The sequence below is a fragment of the Microcaecilia unicolor genome, chromosome 4, assembly GCF_901765095.1.
Source record: "Microcaecilia unicolor chromosome 4, aMicUni1.1, whole genome shotgun sequence".
In the NCBI taxonomy this organism is placed as follows: domain Eukaryota; kingdom Metazoa; phylum Chordata; class Amphibia; order Gymnophiona; family Siphonopidae; genus Microcaecilia; species Microcaecilia unicolor.
Genome location: NC_044034.1, coordinates 369,913,468 through 369,937,409, shown reverse-complemented (window position 1 = coordinate 369,937,409; position 23,942 = coordinate 369,913,468). Strand labels below are relative to the sequence as shown.

Here is a 23,942-nt window from a genome sequence, read left to right as displayed (position 1 = left end):
GTGTTCTTTGCAAACAGTTTCCTTACAAGTGGAACAATATCGCTCAGTTTTCCTCTCTATGTTTCTTGGACACATGAAACAACGCTTTCGTTTTCTTTCTCCTGGCTCTGGAGTAATCTGAAACTGTACGCCACACCGTTTCATTGCTTCTTTAGTTTTCTTTGGCAAGCATTTCAAGTCGCTTCGCTCTATCATGTGAGGTATTACAAGTTCATGACAAAGGTCCTTCAAGAATAAGCGTCTCCTGTCCTTCCTCTGTGCATGAAATTCAGGATGAGTTTCTGTATAAATAATGAATGAATTTAGGGCTGCTACATCAAGCATATTTGAAAATAGTACTACAGGCCATCGTTTTGTTTGCCTCTTACACGAATATTCTCCCACCATCTCATCCATTTTATCTACACCTCCTTTTGTTGCATTGTAATGCAGGATGATTTCTGGTTTCAATTTTTGGTTATTGCTGTCAACACTGCAATCGTGATGCATGGTACTGAGTAAAATTACAGATTTCTCCTTCTTTGCCTTGTAAGATACCAAAGTCGCTTTGTTATTGAATCCAAAGACACTCTCATAAAGTGCTCGCTGACGATTGTGTTTGAGTGCTGCTGGAATTTCTCGTCTGTTTTGCTTTATAGTACCAACAAGTGTAATAGCTTTTGCAAGCAGAGAATTGCCTAGTTCAACATTGGTGAAATAATTGTCCATGGTGATGTTTCTACCTGAATTGAATATTGGAACAGCAAGAGTTTTGACTATTTCAGACCCCAGATCCTTCTGTACTGGTGCACCAACCTCTTTGCCACAGTAGATTACGCCATTTATGCCATAATAATTTGCAGAATCACACATCCAGAAGATTTTTATACCGTACTTGGCTGGCTTGCTGGGCATGTATTGTATGAATTTGCAGCGTCCTCTGAACGGTACAAGTTGCTCATCTACAGTAACATTAGTACTAGGATTGTAAAGTTTTGTGCAATTTTTGATAAATATGTTCCAGATATAACTGATAGGGGCTAATTTGTCTGTTTCAAACCTCGCTGCACGAGTTCGCTTATCATCAAAGCGAATGATCCTTCTAATTTCCTCATATCTGCCCACTGACATTGTCGCCTTATAGTGTGGATCAGAAAGTGGGTCCAGAAATAATTCTCGTATTGGGACATCATACGAGTTTTGACTCCCTGCCAGCAGGAAAAGTCCAATATATGCATAAAGTTCTTCTTTTGAGATATTTTTCCAGGACTTATTTTTTGCTGAAGCGATACGTCTTCCTTCTAGGTTTGAACATAATAGGACCTCTTCTGCAATATTGTCAGAAAAATAAGTACAGAATACATCTTTAGGGGTAAAGTAACTGGGACTTCCCACAGCTCCTTGAGCCTGTCTCACAATATTGTGTATTGGAGTACGTCCGACTAATGTAGGATTACTGTCCCAAAAAACATTCGTTTTGGATGTTCTACTTATCATTTCTTGAGGATCCACTAGATTCACTTCTTCATCATCAGAAGAATCACTGGATGAGGATGTTTGATTAGCTGGTGGCAGATATTCTTCATCAGACAAAGATAGTTCACTTTCATCATCGCTTTGAAACATAATCGCTTCAATCTTTTGGTCAGTCAGACACTTGGAGGAAGACTGTGCCATTGCTGACTAGATGTTAGAAAATGAAACAGATTTCCTCTCAACAGCTTATCTTATCACAGGTCCTTCAGCAATTAGCTCACAGTGTATACTGTCCTCAGTGTTCAGAGGACCTGAGGTGATGTCATGGCCTTATCACTCCCTCCAAAAATCACATGACATCCTCACATGTTATTATCCACACCCTGGCCCCTCCACCAGCATTACTGAGTACAAATAAAGTAACTTGAGACACAAACACTTCTGAGAACATGATAAAAACAGCGGGGGCCTAAAAGGCCCCCAATTCGTACAGATGTAGTTTTCACCAAACAAGCATTGTTACACCATAATGCCTATGAAAAAAAATTATATGAACAACTGGATATTATCAACAATGACATACTTGAGTAATACCTTGAGTTTCAAAATTCTAACTAAAGTAATTTTGCAGATAATAGCAAAAATGTAAGCATGGGGGCCTAAAAGGCCCCCAATATGCGTTCTAGGGTTAAGAAAATCCAAACCGTTCAGCTCGTCTGATTTTTTTCAGCCCACGGATATGAGAGCATGACTCCTCTGTTGATAAAGTTTCCATTGGCTGCCTATTGAGGCGTGGATTCATTTTAAGGTTTGTGTAGCAGCTTTTAAGATCTTCATCTCTTTCTTACTTGAGCGATCTGATTCAGCTACACGCTAGTAAATATCACTCTCAAGATCCTTTAATACTTCTCTTTCCAAGTCCTAAAAGGTCTGAAATACAGAGCTAGATTTTCTGCTAATTTTATGGATCAGGCACCTTCTATTTGGAACAAGGTTCCTCTAAGTGTGAGACCTATATACAAAGCTATTCTCTGTTCAGGAAAATTTTAAAAAACTAATTTTAAAAATATGTTTTGACTATTTAGTTGTTATATTTTGAAGGAAGTTTTAAATATATGTATCTGGAATTTTTAATCATTTTGTTATTCTTAGTTTTAATGTTTGATTGTTATTCACCAGAGATTGCTGGTTATCTTATGAATGTAATCCGAATAAAACTGTAAGGTATTGCAGAATATAAGAAAGACTGTAAAGTAAACTAAAGCACTCATTTTAAACTGGTTAAATCGTTTTGAATACTGACTAGCTTGAAAATGAAGGCAGATAAAGTCCATATGACCTATCCAGTCTGTCCGTCCATACTGTCTACTATCACTTCTTCTCCCTTAGAGATCCTAGGTGCTTGTCCTAGTCTTTCTTGAAATTTTATTTATTTACTAGTAAAAAAGGCCCGTTTCTGGCTGAAATGAAACGGGCGCTAGCAAGGTTTTGCGCGGAGTGTGTATGTTTGAGAGCGTGTCTGTGAGAGTGACTGTGTGAGAGTGAGAATGTGCAAGTGTGTGTGTGTGTGACAGAGAGTGGGTGTGAGTGTGTCTGTGAGAGAGTGTGTGTGTATGTGAGAATGAGTGTGTGCGAGTGCGTATGTGAGACAGTGAGTGTCCTTCCCTGTCCCCCCTGTCAGGTGTCAGGACTGGGGGGACTGTGGACAGTCATGAAGGCAGCCCCTACCAAAATAATGAAAGCAAGACCATTTGTATAATAATCACTGCATTCCACAGAACAAAATGGAGCAAGTTCCCACATGCTATCTTTTGCTTTCTGTATTCAGTAGCTGACAGGCTTGCTAGACTTACCTAAGTGGCTGCAGCTGCAATACACTGAAAAGAAAGCAAGGAAACCTATGAGACGTAGATACGGCCGTCCCCTTGGCCTCTGACGCTCCTCCCTTCTTCTATTTGACTTCCCTCTGATAGGTCCATCATTCGGTGTGACGCTCCTCCCTTTTCCTGTTTCAGTTCCCTTTGATAGGTCAGTTGGCCTCTGACGCTCCTCCTTTCTTCTATTTGACTTCCCTCTGATAGGTCCGTCATTCGGTGTGACGCTCCTCCCTTTTCCTGTTTTAGTTCCCTTTGATAGGTCAGAGCGGTGCAGCTGTGACACTCCTCCCTTCTCTGATAGGTCAGGGCGGGGCAGAGATGTAGTGTGCTTAAAATGGTTACAGAGCTTTGAACATACGAACTGTTGAAGCCTCAGAGTGTGCTTTAGAATGTTGAGGGTGCTTTTTATGTGCAGAAGGGGCGTGGCCTACGGCCCAGATGGGCGTGGCTGACACTGAGGGTGAGTAGTCTGAATAGCCTAGCCTACCAGGAGAACAGGAGCAGTGTTGCCAGGTTTTCCGCGACCCGCCGCGGGAAATTTTTGCCCGCTGTGGGTTGCGGTTTTTTGGGCTTCTTTTTTGGTTGTTGGGCGGTTTTTTTTGGCGGTTTTTTCGGCCGCGGGGGGCGGGGTTAGTGACGTTTTGGGCGGGGCCGATGACGTTCTGGGCAGGGCCGATGACGGGGGAGGCGGGGCCGATGACGTGGGAGACGGGGCCGATGACGTTCTGGGCGGGGCCGATGACGGGGGAGGCGGGGCCGATGACGGCAGGGGCGGGGTTGATGACGGCGGGGGGCGGGGGTGATGACGCGGGGGTGGGGGTGTCGGGGGCGGGGTTTGAGTTTGGGCGGGTTTTGGGCTGGATTTAGGCTGTTTTGGGTGGGAAAAAAATTTTCCACCTGGCAACCTTGGACAGGAGTTCAGGACAGATGGACTGAGCTTCAGAACGTCTGAGGGGGGATTTTATTTATATAGATTATGATATTTCTACTCCGCATTTTCCCAAGAAAGCTCAGGTTCAATGCAGCTTACATAACAAATTAAGAAGCATTACAAGACAATTAATATTAATACAAGAATATAACTATCTTTTTCTTTCCATATCAGCTGAACACAGGTCAAAATGTTTCTTGATAAGCATCTGAAGTTCAGACTATTAGAGCTCAATATGGTCTATTTTATCCAGAACACATGAAAGTGACTTATAACTCTACCAGGAATTTTAAAAATACTGCTGATCTACCAGCTTTTCTGGAAGATGCCATAAGCAGGTGTAATAGGGTTAAAAATAAAATAAAAGTGTTTTTACCTGTTGTGTGGAGCTGCTTGTGGTTTTTCGGGGCTGCAGAGGCAGTCTGAGGCATTTCTGGATCCTTTTGGGGTTCCGGAGGAGGTCTGAGGCCAGTTCAAATTTTTTTTGGTCTAATTTTGAGACCCTTCTAGGGGGTCCAGGACACTCCTGGCCCATTTTGGGACATTTTTAGGGGCTGATCTGGTGGAAGGTGGCTCCAGGGAGGCTTGCAGTAGGAGTGGTTTGTGACCGTCTTGGTTTCCACCATCTTTGCCAGGAGGTCGTTCCAAGCATCCATCACCATTTTGGAAAAGGAGGTAGCGGAAAAGACGACTTTATCTGAATTCAAGATAGCACGGGATGTGCACATGGGATCTCTTAGGCAAAGGAAATGATAGTACTTTGTATGGACAGACAATACTGGATAAATCAAATGTGGCAATGGCCAAATTTCTATGGATCAGTTCAACTAGAAGCTATCATTGGCTCTTACTTTTATATGAAGTACGTGGTGGAATGGGAGATCTGAAATATCTGCAGATACGTACCTGAAATCTGAAAACATTTAACTGAACTCTAAATCTATGAAAGTAAAATAGTAACATAGTAGATGACGGCAGAAAAAGACCTGCACGGTCCATCCAGTCTGCCCAACAAGATAACTCATATTTGCTGCTTTTTTTTTTTTTTTTTTTTAATTTCTTTATTTATTAGTTTCATTTATATTAATAACAACATAAATGTATTGAAATATCAGCAATATAATACGGCATTACAAAATACCTCTAATAACAATGAAGGAAAAAAGTTTTTCATTTTGTCCACAATAAATTGAGTCAAGAACTAAGAAATATTTTAGGAAATATTTAAAGTTTAGCAGACGAGAAAGCAAAATGTCCACAGCCAATTTTACAGCACTCTCTTTAACTATGGGCCTATCTCTATTGGTGATACAGCCTTTTCTTTTGATTCAATAAATTCAAGTAGTTTTTTAGGACTAAAAAAAAGATAATTAACCGATTGGAAAGAAATACAACAACGACAAGGAAATTTTAAATTAAAGGAACCACCCAAATTCACAACTCTAGATTTATAAGTTAGAAATTCCTTCCTTTTCTTTTGAGTAGTTCGCGCTAAATCCGGAAACACTTGAATTTTTTGTCCCAAAAAAGTTTCATGAATGTGTCTGAAGTAAGACTTTAAGATACTGTTGCGGTCACACTCAAGAGCAAAAGTGACCAGTAATGTCGTTCGTTCCGTAATCAGTTCCAGAGAGGACTCCAAAAATTCAGTCAAGTTTAAATCTTGAGATGTAGGTAGTTGTTTCTTATCTGGAAGCCCACTGAATATTCCGGTTATATATTGTGTCCGTGTTATAGGAGGATAAGCCTCTTCTGGAACTTTCAGAACTTCCTTAAAATATTTTTTAAGCATATCCAGAGGATTGATCAAAGGCGATTTCGGGAAGTTAAGAAATCTTAAGTTGTTTCTACGGATATTGTTTTCCAAGTATTCTATCTTCCTTTCATAAACTTCCCGTTCTTTGATCAACGCTTCGGTCACATGGTTTAATTTAGTAATTTCTTCTTGAGTTTTCAAATCTTTAGTACTCTGCTCCTGAATCTGAGCGTTCTGTATCTGATTCATATTTTTTAATTCAGTTATTTCTTTATTAAAGGAAACGTTAATCAAAAGCAATGTGCTGTTCACACTCTGGATAGCTTCCCATAGCGAATCCATTGTCACTACACTTGGTCTCAATAATCCTCCGGTACTCACAGTTCCGATCTCCAAGGCAGTCTGCTCGCTTCCCACATGGGGTTCCTGCAGCAATGTTTCCTTGCCCGGGGTTGAAGTAGTCATGGGACCACCTTTCACCAGTACTGAGGCTCTAGGCAGCTCCAAGGCCTCGATATGCTGATCTCCCGTAACTAAAAAATCGCTTCCGGGTTGCGGAGGTGTAGTGAGAGACGGGGGGCTAAGCGTCGCTCCCTCAGTGCTGCGTTCGGCGCCGGATAGCGCCGAACTAATCGAAGTGGACATCTGCACTCCAGGGCTTCCAGCCCAAACACCCCGCAATGTTGTCTGGCGAAGGACAGGAGTCGACGGCGGCACTTTGGTGGTAGTTATCGCCGTTTTTCCTTTTCTTTTCCCCATTTCAAATCGGGGAAAATAGTCCTTCGTCTAAACACTTATGGGCGTTCAGGAGCTGAGAAACCCGACGTCTGCTCTTGACGCCATCTTGTCTCTTAATATTTGCTGCTTTTTGTGTATACCCTACTTTGATTTGTACCTGTGCTCTTCAGGGCACAGACCGTATAAGTCTGCCCAGCACTATCCCCGCCTCCCAACCACCAGCCCCTCCTCCCAACCACCGGCTCTGGCACAGACCGTAAAAGTCTGCCCAGCACTATCCTCACCTCCCAACCACCAGTCCTGCCTCCCAACCACCGGCTCTGGCACAGGCACAGACCGTACAAGTCTGTCCAGCACTATCCCCGCCTCCCAACCACCAGCCCCGCCTCCCGGTCTTGACTAAGCTCCTGAGGGAAAGTTACCAGTGCGTTATGGAAATAGTACAAGTTATCACAAATAACTTGTAATAAATGGTGGGTTTTTTTCCCTTTAATGCATGTTTCTGTATTGCAATACCAGTTAAATAATGGGATTCAAAACATGCAAATCCATGCAAAATACCTCATTTTTATGCAATCTGAATAACAGAGCTTGTCTTTAACCTGTTGAAAGACAGTGCCAGCTGTGAGCTTGGCCACTAACGCTTGGCATGATACTGCTGAGATGCCTCTTAAATGGACTGTTGCTTAAAACGAGGCCCCCAATATCCAATTTTCCCAATTACCCTCCTCCCTGAAACAGGTACAGATGGGTAAAGCTCCCACTCCATTCCCCCGATACTCTCCCCCTTAATATGTACTGCGGTTTTCTCTGGGGGAGTTACTGCCCCGTAGGTTGCCAGCTTTAAAATGATGCCTCTGAACCCCTAGTGGTAGTCTCATGGTACTGCTACTAGGGGTCAAGCTGCCTTATTTGGACTTGATGAACCAGTAGTTTGATTCAGTATAGTATTTATAACATAGTAACATAGTAGATTTAAAACGAATCGGAGAAAATTTTTCTTCACCCAACGTGTAATTAGACTCTGGAATTCGTTGCCGGAGAACGTGGTACGGGCGGTTAGCTTGACGGAGTTTAAAAGGGGGTTAGATAGATTCCTAAAGGACAAGTCCATAGACCGCTATTAAATGGACTTGGAAAAATTCCGCATTTTTAGGTATAACTTGTCTGGAATGTTTTTACGTTTGGGGAGCGTGCCAGGTGCCCTTGACCTGGATTGGCCACTGTCGGTGACAGGATGCTGGGCTAGATGGACCTTTGGTCTTTCCCAGTATGGCACTACTTATGTACTTATGTACTAGATGACGGCAGAAAAAGACCTGCATGGTCCATCCTTGATTTATACCTGTCTTTTTCAGGGCACAGACCGTATAAGTCTGCCCAGCAGGATTCCCCGCCTCCCAACCACCAGTCCCGCCTCCCATCACCGGCTCTGGCACAGACCGTATAAGTCTGCCCTCCACTATCCTCGCCTCCCAACCACCAACCCCTCTTCCCCCCACCTGCTCCGCCACCCAATTTCGGCTAAGCTTCTGATTGTGAAAAGATTTGAAGTAGTGCAAAGAAAATTACAAAAATGGTACGGGATTTATGTTACAAGACGTATGAGGAGAGACTTACTGACCTGAACATGTATACCCTGGAGGAAAGGAGAAGCAGGGGTGACATGATACAGACGTTCAAATATTTGAAAGCCGTAATCCGCAAACAAACCTTTTCCAAAGATGCGAAGGCGGTAGAACTAGAGGACATGAATTGAGGCTGAAGGGGGGCAGATTCAGGAGTAATGTCAGGAAGTATTTTTTCACGGAGAGGGTGATGGATATGTGGAATGCCCTCCCGCGGGAGGTGGTGGAGATGAAAACGGTAATGGAATTCAAACATGCGTGGGATAAACACAAAGGAATCCTGTTCAGCAGGAATGGATCCACAGAAGCTTAGCGGAGATTGGGTGGTAGCAGCGTTAATTGGGAAGGAAAGGTAGTGCTGGGCAGACTTCCACAGTCTGTGCCCTGAAAATGGCAAGGACAAATCAAGGTCAGGTATAAAGTAGCTCATACAATGAGTTTATCTTGTTGGCCAGGCTGGATGGACTGTATAGGTCTTGATCTGCCGTCATCTACTATGTTACAATGCTATCAGATGATTGTATACAGGGTGAGGCACCAAAAAGGAATCTCCTAGAGGGTTTCACTGTTTTCTCAATAACTGCTTGGAATTTCAATGTGAAATTTTTTTATTTGTTGTTACTATCTGAATTTATATGTTGTGGAACAAGATTATCTATAAACATGGGGCGAGAATAGACTTTTTAGAACGACCACCTTGGGACTTTTTTGCACATTCAAAAATGTCTGCATTTTAAAACTACCAATTTTTGGAAAAAATAAAACAGGGTACCAGCTTACTGTTAATGATGTCACAGTGACGTAGGCTTTTGTCTGGGGAATAATATTGGAAGCCTATCACAAGCTCGACCCAAAGCCGCAAACAATCGCCAAACTCAAGGAAGCGCTGCAGATGATCTGGGCTAGCCTGCCACAGGGACCGAGCGACAAGGCTGTTAAGAACTTCCCAAAATCACTGAAGGCCTGTGTTAAAGCTGGGGGTGGACACGTTGAGCATTCACAGTGACTGCGAAATTCTGACACGTTGTTAATCGTATTGTTTGACATTATTTTACTACACATTAGCTTCAAAATGTTTATAGCGCCAACATTTTTAACGTGCAAAAATCGCTAGGTAGCAGCACTAAAATGTCAGCAACATGACCACAGTTTAAGATAAATAAATGTTGTTTAATACATAAGTACATAAGTAATGCCACACTGGGAAAAGTCCAAGGGTCCATCGAGCCCAGCATCCTGTCCACGACAGCGGCCAATCCAGGCCAAGGGCACCTGGTGAGCTTCCCAAACGTACAAACATTCTATACAATCAAGCCATTGTGACATCACTAATGAGGTTGGCTCTTATTGGTGGAATGAGCCACTATGACATCACAATAGGTTAAATCACTGCTCTATGTAATAAAAGTGAGCCAAGTAGAGGACATAAGTACATAAGTAATGGCGCACTGGGAAAAGACCAAGGGTCCATCGAGCCCAGCATCCTGTCCACAACAGCGGCCAATCCAGGCCAAGGGCACCTGGCGAGCTTCCCAAACGTACAAACATTCTATACATGTTATTCCCGGAATTGTGGATTTTTCCCAAGTCCATTTAGTAGTAGTTTATGGACTTGTCCTTTAGGAAACTGTCTAACCCCTTTTTAAACTCTGCCAAGCTAACCGCCTTCACCACATTCTCACCATGTGTGATGACTAAATAAGTATGCACAATTTCTTTGCTGAGATTCAAAGCGGTTGCTGAGAAAACAACAACAAACTCTAGGGGGTTACCTTTTTTTTGGCCTCACCCTGTAAGCGTGCTCCTATACGCACTTACCACTTGTCATCTGGTCAACCAGGGCCTGGGCTGCTCTGCTGGTATCCTGTAGTTTCCTGTTCTTCTCCGGCTTCTCTCGGTCTATAGCCTACAGCATGAAAGTAAAGGAAAGCATCTGAGTACTTAGAATTCACAAATACTTTTCAAAGCTCTCATATGCTTTATCTTCCAGGGATTCTTTTCAGATCCAAATTCTCAGGTTGATTTTTTTTTTTGGCCTGCTGGCAATTGGCTGCAATAAATGCCAGAAATCAAAGCGCAAGAGTTGCTCTGCCTTTGATCTCACACTTTCCAAACCAGCACATGGTTCATCAAAGGGGGTAGAAGATGTGCAGGTAAATACAGAGACAGCCCAGTTCTCTATTTGACTCAAGAGGAAAACTGGGAACGGTATCAGATTGTCTCAGGAGACATGTTTTACAGCTCGGTGTACGTGTGAAGGGTAACATGCCTTTGAAAAGTCTTCACACCTTTGTACAGTTTTCACATTAAGCTGTTTAAAAATTACAGTAGGAGTTTGCTTCACTGATCTACTCAACAAATCCTACACTTTTATCATGAGGGAGCAAATAGAGACAGAATCAAAAAGTAATTAGGAATAAGAAGCCAACGCAGTATCAGTTTTGAGTTTCGCTGTTTGAGAATGTCAAAAGAAGGGAATAGGGAGGGTGTAAACTGCTGTAAATGGGAAAATGTACTGGGTTATTTATTAGGAGTGGAGGAGTGGCCTAGTGGTTAGGGTGGTGGACTTTGGTCCTGGGGAACTGAGGAACTGAGTTGGATTCCCACTTCAGGCACAGGCAGCTCCTTGTGACTCTGGGCAAGTCACTTAACCCTCCATTGCCCCATGTAACAAAAATAAAATAGATACTATTGGAGATTCTACATGGAATGTTGCTACTATTGGAGATTCTACATGGAATATTGCAACATTCCATGTAGAAGGCTGCGCAGGCTTCTGTTTCTGTGAGTACGTGCAGGACGTCAGACTCACAGAAGCAGAAGCCTGCGCGGCCACATTGGTGATCTGCAAGGGCCGACTTCTACATGGAATGTTGCTAGTGGAATAGCAACATTCCATGTAGAATGTCAAATAGTAGCAACAGTGGAGGAGTGGCCTAGTGGTTAGGGTGGTGGACTTTGGTCCTGGGGAACTGAGTTCAATTCCCACTTCAGGCAGCTCCTTGTGACTCTGGGCAAGTCACTTAACCCTCCATTGCCCCATGTAAGCCGCATTGAGCCTGCCATGAGTGGGAAAGAGCCTGCCATGAGTGGGAAAGCGCGGGGTACAAATGTAACAAAAAAAATTATCTAGTAGATTAGTACAGCAGTTGCGCTAACTGTTTTGTGGTGGTCTATGTGTTTTTTTTCTTTTTTTATTGTACACCACTTAGTTTAAGCAAGGCTAATTTTTAAAAAAATAAATAAAACCCTATTGTCACATGGAACACTGATCCCTGACGCAGTGGAGCATGAAATCAGAACTGCGTTGGACCAGAAGCGGTTCCTTAGAAAAGGGCCACCGAGAGGTGAGGCGTGGGGGGGGGGGCAAAATTCCTCGGGCCCAACTTCCCAGGGGGGGGGGGGGGGCCTGGCACCAGGGTCTGTCTTTCTCTTGCTTCTGTGTGTCGGGACCTGGAGCGATAATCCGGGTCCCAGCACACAGGCCTAGCAAGAGCGACAGACTGCGGGAGCAGAAGAGAAGATACAGGAAGGTAAGGGTGTGTGGCGGCAGCCCAAGTTGGGAGTGGGGCAATGGCGGCGGAGACCCTGCCCCTGGTCCGGTTCTCTCTCTCAGTGGCGCTGCCATAGAATCCCGTATATAAATATATATTCTCAGGCGGATATGAAGTTCCCAAGATCCAGTAAAAGGCGAGCTTTTACTACATCTTGAATTACCGACCTGCAGTATCTCACTACCACAGGGTGATGACTCCCATGGTAAGAGACTATCACTGCTTGCAAGCTACCTAGATGATCTTTCACTATGATTTAGGGTTACCAGAAATCCGGACAAATGGGCAGAAATTCTAGCCTCCCCTCTCCTTACTTACTACTGCCCTGGTGGTCTAGTGACCTCTTCTGCCTTCGAGGCAGGAAAGAGCCCCCTCTTTCCAGCCCGGAGCACTGCCCTGCATGCATCCTTCCTGTTCCTGATCTCGGTGCTGATTCAAAATGGCCGCCAAGAGTTGAAGTGACCTCGAGAGACTACAACTCTCGGCAGCCATTTTGAATCGGTGCCGAGATCAGGAACAGGAAGGATGCATGCAGGGCAGCGCACCAGGCAGGAAAGAGGGGGCTCTTTCCTGCCCCGAAGAGGTCACTAGACCACCAGGGCAGTAGTAAGGTAAGGGGAGGGGGTGATGGGGAGGGGGAGTTACAGAGTGTGTGACAGGGGGGAGGGGAAAATATGACAGGGGCGGAGCGAGCATGTGAAAGGGGGCATGGCGGGGTGTGTAGTGGGGGTGGGGCATGTGTCCTCCTTTTTGGGGGACAAAATATGGTAACCCTACTATGATTACATGCATCAATGTTTACAATAAGTTTATATGTACATGTGTTCTGCCTAAGTACTACCTCCTGATTCTATAGATGGTGCTCAAAATTGCGCATGCCCAATCTACTCACAAAATTTAATTGAGTAATGAGCCAATTAGCACTAATAACTGGATGTTAACAATCAACTCTTGGCGCTAATTGGCAACAATTTGGATTTATGCGCTCGCAAATCTTTCAGCGTGCAACTGAAAAGGAGGCATTGCTATGGGAAGGGCACAGGCGTGTCAGGGTCATTCACTAAAGATGCACACACTATTATAGAATTCAGAAGATCTGCGCCTAATTTAAGCGTGAGGATTTAGACCAGGATTCAGTTAGTATAAATCAAGGAGGTTTAATAAGAGGAGGAGACAGCATGAGCCTATCTGGCCCATTATGTGGGCTGAAGCCAGTAGACGGAACTTGTTATCCTATGAATTTCATTGTTTTGGGTGTACCAATATGGTGGCAACCATATTGGGGAGAAAAAATCTCCTTGGGTGGAGTGGGTGGAGACTGGCTTCAACCTTGTGACATCATGCCATCTCCTGTTATTATCACACCTCCTTGAGATAAATCCTCATGCAAAAAATGTGGGCGTGGATCTAGACACTATCCAGCTTATAATCGAACGAGAATAACGCCCAAGTTCCGACCTAAATCGGGAGATGGGCGTTCTTCTCACAAAAACAAATAAAGCGGTATAATCGAAAGCCGAACTTTGGACGCTTTCAACTGCACTCCGTCGCGGATGCGGACAAAGTTGACGGGGGCGTATCGAAGGCGTGTCGAAGGCGGAACTGGGGCGTGGTTATCGGGCGAACAGAGATGGGCGCCCTTCGCCGATAATGGAACAGTTTTGAGCTAGAATTTAGGACACTTTTCCTGGACCCTGTTTTTTGACGAATAAGGCCCCCAAAAGTGCCCTAAATGACCAGATGACCCCCAGAGGGAGTCGGGGATGACCTCCCCTGACTCCCCCAGTGGTCACTAACCCCCTCCCACCACAACAAATGATGTTTCACAACTTTTTACTTTCACCCTCAAATGTCATACCCTCCTCCCAAGCAGCAGTATGCAGGTCCCTGGAGCAGTTGTTAGGGGGTGCAGTGGACGTCAGGCAGGTGGACCCAGGCCCATCCCCCCCCCTACCTGTTACAATTGTGCTGCTTAATGCTACTAGTCGTCCAACCCCCCCAAACCCACTGTACCCACATGTAGGTGCCCCCCTTCACCTCTTAGGGCTATAGTAATGATGTAGACTTGTGGGCAGTGGGTTTTGAGGGGGATTTGGGGGGCTCAACACACAAGGGAAGGGTGCTATGCACCTGGGAGCTCTTTTACCTTTTATTTGGTTTTTGTAAAAGTGCCCCCTAGGGTGCCCGGTTGGTGTCCTGGCATGTGAGGGGGACCAGTGCACTATGAATCCTGGCCCCTCCCACGAACAAATGCCTTGGATTTATTCGTTTTTGAGCTGGGCGATTTCATATTCCATTATCGCTGAAAAGCAAAAATGCCCAGCTCACACCTTGACGAATAAAACATGGGCGTCTTTTTCTTTTAAAAAATACGATCCGCCCCGCCCCTTCACGGACCCGTTCTCGGAGATAAACGCCCATGGAGATAGGCGTTTCTGTTCCATTATGCCCCTCTATGCGTTATTCTATATGTATAAGCACCATTTATAGAATATCACTCAGTGCTCATTTTTTCAGCATCCAAATTTGGGTGCCATTTACTGAATGTAACTATATATGGCACCTAAAATATACCTAGGTGTATTCTGTAAACCACACCCAAGTTTTATAAATAGGCTTAAATTTCCACGTGGTATATATGTTGAGCGCCTCTCCACGCGACCACATTTAGTCACAGCCATCTATGTTACATTTTACTTGGCGTAAATGCCAACGCCTAAATTAGGCGCAGAATGGGTGTATTCTTTAACAACAAGCATCGATTTTAGAAATGCCCCACTCCGCCCATGACCACGCCCCCTTTTCAACTATGCGACTTAAAATTTACACGCACTATGTTACAGAATACGCTTAGTGAGTTATTGGAGTTACCATCGATCGAAATCTCACACTTAAGCCATGTGAAGAATACAACTAGGAAGATGTTCCATTCAATGTGGAAACTCAAAAGAGTAAAACCTTTCTTCCCAAGGGACGATTTTCGCAACCTGGTACAGTCAATGGTGCTGAGTCACCTAGACTACTGCAATGCACTCTATGCTGGCTGTAAAGAGCAAATCATCAAGAAACTTCAAACTGCCCAAAACACTGCAGCCAGACTCATATTTGGAAAAACAAAATACGAAAGTGCCAAACCCCTAAGAGAAAAGCTACACTGGCTTCCATTTAAAGAATGTATTGCGTTCAAGGTCTGCACCCTGGTTCATAAAATCATTCACGGAAATGCCCCGGCCTACATGTTAGACCTTATTGACTTGCCACCCATGAATGCTAAAAGATCAGCACGCAAATTCCTAAATCTTCACTTCCCCAGCTGTAAAGGACTAAAATACAGACTAACACATGCGTCCAGCTTTTCCTACATGAGCACGCAGCTGTGGAATGCACTGCCACTTGACCTGAAAACAATTTACGACCTAATCAACTTTCTTAAATCACTGAAGACTTATCTCTTCAACAAGTCATACCACAATGATGCATAATAGGAACTGCAACGCATCACCACTTATCTGATATTCTGAATGTTTTCTTTCTATACCTGATTGCTTAATTCTATTATGTCATCCATGCTCTTTATGTAATATCAATTGTATCTTTTACTTTGGAATGGCGAATGCCATGATGGAACATTGTAAGCCACAATGAACCTGCAAATAGGTGGGAAAATGTGGGATACAAATGCAACAAATAAATAAATCCAATTAATGCCAATTAGTGCTGATAATTGCTTGTTAACATCCAATTAACAGTGCTGATTAGCTAGTTAACCAATTAAGTTAAGCGCATTGTTATAGAATACGCTTCAATTTCCACGTGGGAATTAAGGCACGATATATAGAATCTGGCAGATACTGTGTACTCTACAGATGGGTGAACATAGGCGAGACGCCCACTTCACTTACACAAGTAACTTATTGAGGGGCCCTTTCACTATGCGTACCCAACGTGCGCCAAAATGGAGTTACCACACGGCTACTGCGTGGCTCTTGCGGTAATTTCATTTTATTCTTTGCTGCATTTGGCGCACGTAGGTCATTACCACCCGGTTACCGTGTGAGACTTTACCGCTAGGTCAATGGCTAGCAGTAAGGTCTCAGACCCAAAATGGACACGTGGCAATTTTCATTTTGCCCACACGTTCCTTTTTTACAGGCGCGCTGAACAATGATTCTGTGCGTGCCCAAAACCCGCGCCTACACTACCGCAGGCCATTTTTCAGCGCACCTAAGTAAAAGGACCACCCGAATATTGTACATTCCATTCGTATCTTTGATACAGTGAAACCTCAGTTTTTGTCGATAATTCATCCGAAAATAATCGACGAAAACCGAGGCAATAAGAAATTTTTATTTTAAATGAATAAAAAAGACTAATGTATAGAATAAATTTTTATCATCTGAGAGCAGGCAGTGATCCCACAACCAGAAACAATGCCCCAGAAGAACGCCATGGGAGAACACAAAATTAGCAGCGTGGGCACGCCGACGAATTCCGAGGTGACCGACGAAAACCGAGACAAAATGTTCGCTAAAAAAAAACCAACGATAACCGAAAACGACAAAATCCGAAGTCAACGAAAACCGAGGTTTCACTGTCTTTAAACACAAGCATTTACAGCAGAATATTGGCTAACATGTATGCTTGCGCCTAAATCCTGGTTGCATATTTCACTTGTTGGCCAGTAATATATAACGAGAAGGAGGAATCTAATTTCCTTTATAGAAAAGGATCCTACAGGTGCCCCGACACTGCCTTTGTAAAATAGGCTTAAAATAGACATACTTGTGATTTTTTGTTTTTTTTAGTCCCATACAGCCTGGACAATTTTAAAAGAAAATACTTTGTAGTTACATAAGCAGCTTTTAAGAGTTACCCCTTATTACTTTGGTAACACATGTGGAATTGTTGTCATGCTGAGAAAATTTTCTGAACTTGAGAAAAGCACTATGGGAGAGGAGAGAAAAAGAAAAGCATCAGGGGGTCCCTCTCAGCCTCCCCCTCCCTTGTGTGCTTTTCCCATATCAAGATGATGGAAGAAAAGGTAAGGGGGAGGGGGAGGGTGTTGTTTTCCAAACGTTTCTGCCAGAATGAGAAGGGGTAACACTGCACCATGACTGAGTTTTGGAGTGGAGCCTGAGAGCTAGGGAAACTGGGTTCCATTCCCAAGGCAGCTCCGGGCAACTCACTAATCCTCCATTGTCACAGGCATAGGAGCCGACTCTGTGGGTGCTGTGGGTGCTTGAGCACCCCCAGTATTGAGAAAATTCCTTGTATGTGTCCAAGGAAGGGTTATTTCCACTGGGCTTAGCACCCCCAATAATTTTGAAAAGTTGGCTCCTATGGTCACAGGTACAAAATAAATACCTGTATATAGTGCACCTGTCAAGCACTTATATCCCCATCTTCTCTCCCTTTGGAGCTAGCTGAAGTGCCATGATATGATGAATTTTCAGAGTTATTGATTTTGCTGGAAAACTGAAACAGATATACAAAAGTGTTTTGCAAAGTATCAGAAAGCAGACCTGGCTCCACACTCCCCCCTGAAGATCACTGATAGCCTGGAACAATTGGACTATTAAATAGTCAACAAGTGTAAAAAAAAAGCAGGTGGATACTGGAAAGCTAATCACTACCATTCAGGGTCGGTATATTGATAGCAATCCAAGAGGCTGGATTTAATAAAAGATAGACCATCTACCTGAAACTCCCAGACAATGACTTACCTAATCTTGTCAAGTACATTCGGGTGTGTACTACAGCACATGCTCAGCCAGGAACCCTTAGGATACATATGATAAGCTAAATCAACATGTCCGTATCTCCATCTCAAAAACCAGGAAGAACCCAGTTTCATCTATCCCTGAGTTTTGATTGGATCAACACTCCCCACCTGACTTCAGCCTATGGCCCAACAAAAATTACTCTCCGCCCCTCTTTTTCTCTGGACCTTCACTGAACCTCTCCGGGCCTTGCAGGAGACACACACATAAGATAAGACCTTTTCCAGGTTCCGTTTCCAACAAATCTGCAAAAAGACTTCTTTTCCAGCAAGGATCCACCATTCAGTGACAAAGACAAGACCTCCTTCACCACTCCAACCAGCAGCAGAAAGAATACATCTGAGCCTTAATCAAAGTGAGTTAATATTAATCCAGCATAATTAATACTTCTGCCTTGCTAACAATATTTATCTTGTGGCACATTTCCCTCATTTAAGATCCCTAAGATGTCTTCTAAAATTATTGCATTACCTGTATTGTAAATAAACTTTGTTTGTACCTATGAATAACCATCTAGTCCTAATGTTCGGAGCACATTTCCTTAAACATTATACAGTGCAGATTAATGCAATTCCCCAAACATATATCCTATATAATAATACTCACCTCCAACGTTCTAACCTGCCTGAGACCGTGGATCCGTCGGAGGTGGTCTGCTAGGCAGCTTAGAACACACTGACGTCAGTGACGTCACTGACAGCTGATTCCGAGGCAAGGGGAGGAGTAGGGAAACACGCGGAGCGTGTTTCCCTACTCCTCCCCCTGCCTGGGAATCAGCTGTCAGTGCGCCGCTCCCTGCCACTTCAGAGCAAGTGGCAGGGAGCAAGGCAACACAGAACCCCCCCCCCCTTGGCGCATCACCAAAGCACACCCCCCCACCAGAACAACAACAACAACTCCGCCCCCCACACACACTCGTCACTCCCTCCCTCCCATCCCGTTCAAGGCCCCCTCACACCGAGTTCCAGACTCCGCCCCCCTCTGCGTTACGGACCCCCCTTCCGTGACCCTGTCGACCCCCCCTTTCCGCCGAAAACTGTCCCCCCGCCGCCGCCGCCGTCGAGTACCTGTGCTGAAGGGGGACCCCAACCCCCGACAGCCGAAGTCCTGTGGCTGCGCGGCGTTGCTTCCTGAATGAACTTCTGTTCAAGTTTCTGTGTGTGCGTCTGACATCAGAAGCACGCACAGAAACTTGAACAGAAGATCATTCAGAAAGCAACGCCAGCACAGACGAGAACAGAACTTCGGCTGCCGGGGGTTGGGGTCCCCCGTCAGCACAGGTACTCGACGGCGGCGGCAGGGGACGGTTTTCGGTGGGAAGGGGGGGTCGACTGGGTCGCGGAAGGGGGGTCCAGGGGTCCGTAACGCAGAGGGGGGGTGTTGAAATCAGAGGGAGGGTGGAGTCTGGAACTCGGTTGGAGGGGCGTGAGGGGGCCTTGATGAACTGGGTGGGTGGGAGGTCAGAGAGGGAGGCCTTGAACTGGGAGGGAGGCCAGCAGGGAGGCCTTGAACTGGGAAGGAGAGAGGCCTTGAACTGGGAGGGTGGGTGGGAGATTGCCCTGCTAGCGCCCGTTTCATTGCGTTAAGAAACAAGCCTTTTTTACTAGTATATATGTATATATCCTTACCACATTATTATATTGTGAGCAGAGTGGGCCACTGGGCAATTACCCAATTCCTCCCTTCCCCCAAAGTTGACTCTGCATCTGAGTCCTAGAAGAAAAGCACTGCTTTTGAACCTCTGCATAGGAGGGGTCCAGTATGTTGGATTAAGGCCAGGAATAGTTTCGCAGAGGGGGTAACTAGAGGCCAGCTCTGTAAAGGAATTTAACAATGTTCGGGGCACATATAGGTGGCAGTGGAAGGAACAGGGTTGGAAAAGGCTGAAGAGGACAAACACATTTTCGTACATTGACTTTATCTGCAAGGTCCGAGATGTTTCCTTCTTTCCGGTATACTCCAAACTCCGGATTCTGCAAGATGGCTTCTGACCGGGTCATCCAGCTGTGAAGTTCTGTTGTGTCAACATCAAGCCTACGACATAAGGACAGAAAAGAGACCTTACAGCTTTAGTTCAATCTTTTTGGAGAATGAATGAAAAATGTCATGAATGTTAGAAGCAGAGGAACCAATTAAAAATAAACATTAAAAAAAATACAAAACCAATCAAAAGAAAACCAGACTGGCATTTGGTCCCATTTCAGTAGTTACCATGTGAAACTGTCAACAGAAACCTTGAAGGCTTTTCAGTACTCTGCAATGCTTTCCACTTCTGAAAACATTAACACACCTCTTCTATCTGCCGGCTTAACAGATGTGATTTCAGCTGGAAACCATCTGACTCAGGTTAGCGGCCAGAACTAGGCTCCTTACACAGCAGGCAGGACAAAACGCAAATTCAAATCCAGATGTTTATTTCCCTCAGTACAGATTTCTCCAGAAATAATCTTTCCCCACTCTCATTCTCTGCTTCATCATCCATCCAGGTAAAGGGCTTAGTTCTCAATCAAATTCGTGCCTGCTTTTGAACATCTGGTGGTATTTTTCTGCCTATCATAAGGAGTGAGAAAGCTGGCTTTGCTCCCTTATTAATGCACAATCATTCTCTCTCTATAAGCACGAGTTAACACTGTCTATCTGCTATGCCTGTTTCACCAGTGTGTGCTTGTAGACATCCTATATAATAAAACTCACCCTCAACGTTCTGAAGTCACTGACGTCAGTGAAGCCAAGCCACTGACGTCACTTCCTTCAACACAGGTTCGAAGGGTTCGTGGTGGTGAAGCCACCGAAATCGCCAAGTCGCCGGGCCCCGCCCTCGCGTCAAACGTGATGATGTCGAGGGCGGAGCAATGCCGTCACACACCGAGGGCGGAGCAATGGCGTACGGTGCGTGGAGCAATGGCGTCGGAACGACCAAGGGGTCGGTAGGTACGTAGGGAGGGAGGGAGAAGGGGGGGGTGTTGGAGAGGAAAACCTTGCTAGCACCCGTTTCATTTGGTCCAGAAACGAGCCTCTTTTACTAGTGTGCCATAAGACACAGAGTTCACCTCCCTAAAGGATGAGTGGTTCACTGTCCTGGCATCCACCCCTCCCTCTCCATCAGCTGACCAAGCTAGGGGGCTGCAGTGAACATTCTCCCAGCCCTCAGGAAGACCAGGCACTGTAGGCTGAGGGAAACAATCGAGGGATGGCTATGAGCAGAACAGCTATAACATAAGAACATAAGGGTAGCCATACTGGGTCAGAACAATGGTCCATCTAGCCCAGTATCCTGTTTTCCAAACAGTGGCCAGGCCAGGTCACAAATACCTGGCAGAAACCCAAATTGTGGCAACTTTCCATATAGAACACCAAAGAATAGCAAGATTCTGGAATCCTAAAGAGTGACAACATTCCATGCAGAATCTCAGAGTAGCAACATTCCATACTGCAAATCTCAGGGCAAGCAGACTATGGACTTTTCCTCCAGGAATTTGTCCAAACCTTTTTTAAACCCAGATACGCTAACTGCTGTTACCACATCCTCCGACTATCATTCAGCAAAAGACTTTGGCAGCCCACACACATGTGGATCCTCGTCATGGAGCAGTATGGCTTGCTGGGATGGATGAAACCCTGCTATCCAAGATCTTTCTGGCATTCAATGGCAGAATGTTTGGCTAGGACTGAAAATAAAAAGTAATGCAAAAATGTTCAAAAGCCCTGAAAAAGGGCTTTATGACAATTTGCCAACACACCTGATGTTAAAAACTAGCTGTTCTGCTTCATGACACATATATTTTTACTGGTATTTGCATGAAGGGGTTGCCAGAGCAGGGGTAGACTGCGAGAGGGAACAATGTGGAATTTAGGATTTTCAAAACACAGTAGGCTAGTTTCACTGAAAGGTGCTATTGATATTTACCACAGGTCCCTATTTATGAATAACACATTAAGGGAAATGGGGGGTGGGTAATTGGGACTTGATATACCACCTTTCTGAGGTTTTTGCAACTATATTCAAAGCGGTTTACATATATTCAAGTACTTATTTTGTACCAGGGGCAATGGAGGGTTAAGTGACTTGCCCAGAGTCACAAGGAGCTGCAGTGGGAATCAAACTCGGTTCCCCAGGATCAAGGTCCACTGCACTAACCACTAGGGCTACTCCTCCACTCATTCCACCAATAAGAGCCAACCTCATCAGTGATGTCATAATGGCTTGATTGCCCAATACAGTACCCCAGGATCAAAGTCCACTGCACTAACCACTAGGCTACTCCTCCACTCATTCCACCAATAAGAGCCAACCTCATCAGTGATGTCACAATGGCTTGATTGCCTGATACTTGGCTCATTTCTGATACTGTGATGTCATAAGGGAAAGGGAAATGGGACTTGATATACCGCCTTTCTGAGATGTTTGCAACTACATTCAAAGTGGTTTACATCTATTCAGGTACTTATTTTGTACCAGGGGCAATGGAGGGTTAAGTGACTTGCCCAGAGTCACAAGGAGCTGTAGTGGTAATGGAACTCAGTTCCCCAGGATCAAAGTCCACTGCACTAACCACTAGGCTACTCCTCCACTACACATGCTAACACAGTACATTTGGTAGATCTAGCCAGTATGTGTGATTTTCCTGTGAAAAGTACTTGCAATTACACTGCCCCCTCCCCCCATACCATACCAAGTCCTGAGTGAGCATTGCGGCTGCACAGGGTGGAAATTTGGAGGGTGGCAAGGCATTTGCTTGTCCTCTTACTTCCTAAACCTGATTTGAAATCAAAGTGCTCCCTTCCCCCTCTGAACCAGAGCTATTTTCCCTCCCATCAACCATTCCCTGATCTCAAATCAAACACCTCCTACTGGGCCTGTGCTGTACCCCTCTCCCAAAGCAAGAAAGACCATCCCATCACCCCCTCCCAGAATCCCCACCCACAATCATCCTGCTTTTCAACAAAACAAAGCTTCTCCAGCCATTGCCTTGCAATCTTCCTCCCTAAAAATAAAATTCCCACCCCCCCCCCCCAACCTCCACCTCTTCATTAGTGATACTTAATCACTGAGCCCGGTCAGTTTTGAAAGAGGAGATAATAGGCTGAAAATTAACCCCCAAACCATAATTCACTGTGTAAAAACACAGAATGTGTCAAACTGCTACATTCACTCACCGAAAGCACATCGTCACACTAATGTAGTGGAACACGCTACCAAAAGCCATAAAAGCAACGTACAACCACCTAACTTCCGGATATCACTAAAGACCAACCTGTTCGAAAAGGCATACCCTACTGACCCAACTTAAGTGCCTGAACCCAGCAACACAACGAAACCAAAGCTCGTAAAGAACACTATATAATTCTTCTCTACGATTTCCTAATGTGTCTGTAACACATGAACCTCTTTCGACAATAACATCACTTTGTATTTGTTTCATCACCGGAGGTGGCTAACGCCTCACGGTACTATGTAAGCCACATTGAGACTGCAAATAGGTGGGAAAATGTGAGGTACAAATGTAACAGATAAAAAAATAAATAAAAATGTTTAGTCACTTAAATGCCTGTAAGATGGCAATGATAATATAATACTTTCATCTTTAAAGGACTGAAGGAAAGAGCTACAGGACTGAGTTTTGGCCACTAGGTGGAGCACAGTGCCTGTGAAATACTCCATGTTCCCTTTTCCACTAAAACAGGACTTTACCTAACCCTGTCCTTCAGGACAGGATTGGTGGGCAGAGCCTGGACCCAGGAGTCTCTTCACCTACAGATGGCCTTATAAGAGAGTTACATCTGTCTATGGAACATACTAGCAAACACCAAAAACATAGCCTCCAAAGCACCCTCCCACTCTGTCAGACAGTCAAAGTAATGCTTTGATGTTTCTCTCATATCTGCTGCCTCATTTGCTTATTTCCGATCTGAGGAAGAAGGGCAATCTTCGAAAGCTAATCAAGAAATGTATTAAGTTATGTCCAATAAAAAAGGTATCATCTTATTTTCTTTTCCATGTTTTATTTTGTTTGATTTCTATAGATTCTACATGGAATGTTGCTATTCCACTAGCAACATTCCATGTAGAAGTCGGCCCTTGTAGATCACCAATGTGGCCGCGCAGGCTTCTGCTTCTGTGAGTCTGACGTCCTGCACGTACGTGCAGGATGTCAGACTCACAGAAACAGAAGCCTGCGCAGCCTTCTACATGGAATGTTGCTAGTGGAATAGCAACATTCCA

General features: G+C 44.6%; 1 protein-coding gene across 1 annotated transcript in view; it reads right to left on the bottom strand.

Annotated features, from left to right (window-relative positions):
* DMD (dystrophin) overlaps positions 1-23,942 on the bottom strand; it is a 2,615,032-nt gene that overhangs the window by 1,526,982 nt on the left and 1,064,108 nt on the right. Inside the window, exons 18-19 of the mRNA XM_030202363.1 lie at positions 19,630-19,753; positions 10,204-10,291 (exon numbers count right to left, since the gene is read on the bottom strand). Coding sequence (XP_030058223.1) covers positions 10,204-10,291; positions 19,630-19,753 — 212 coding nt within the window. The remainder of the gene's footprint in view (positions 1-10,203; positions 10,292-19,629; positions 19,754-23,942) is intronic.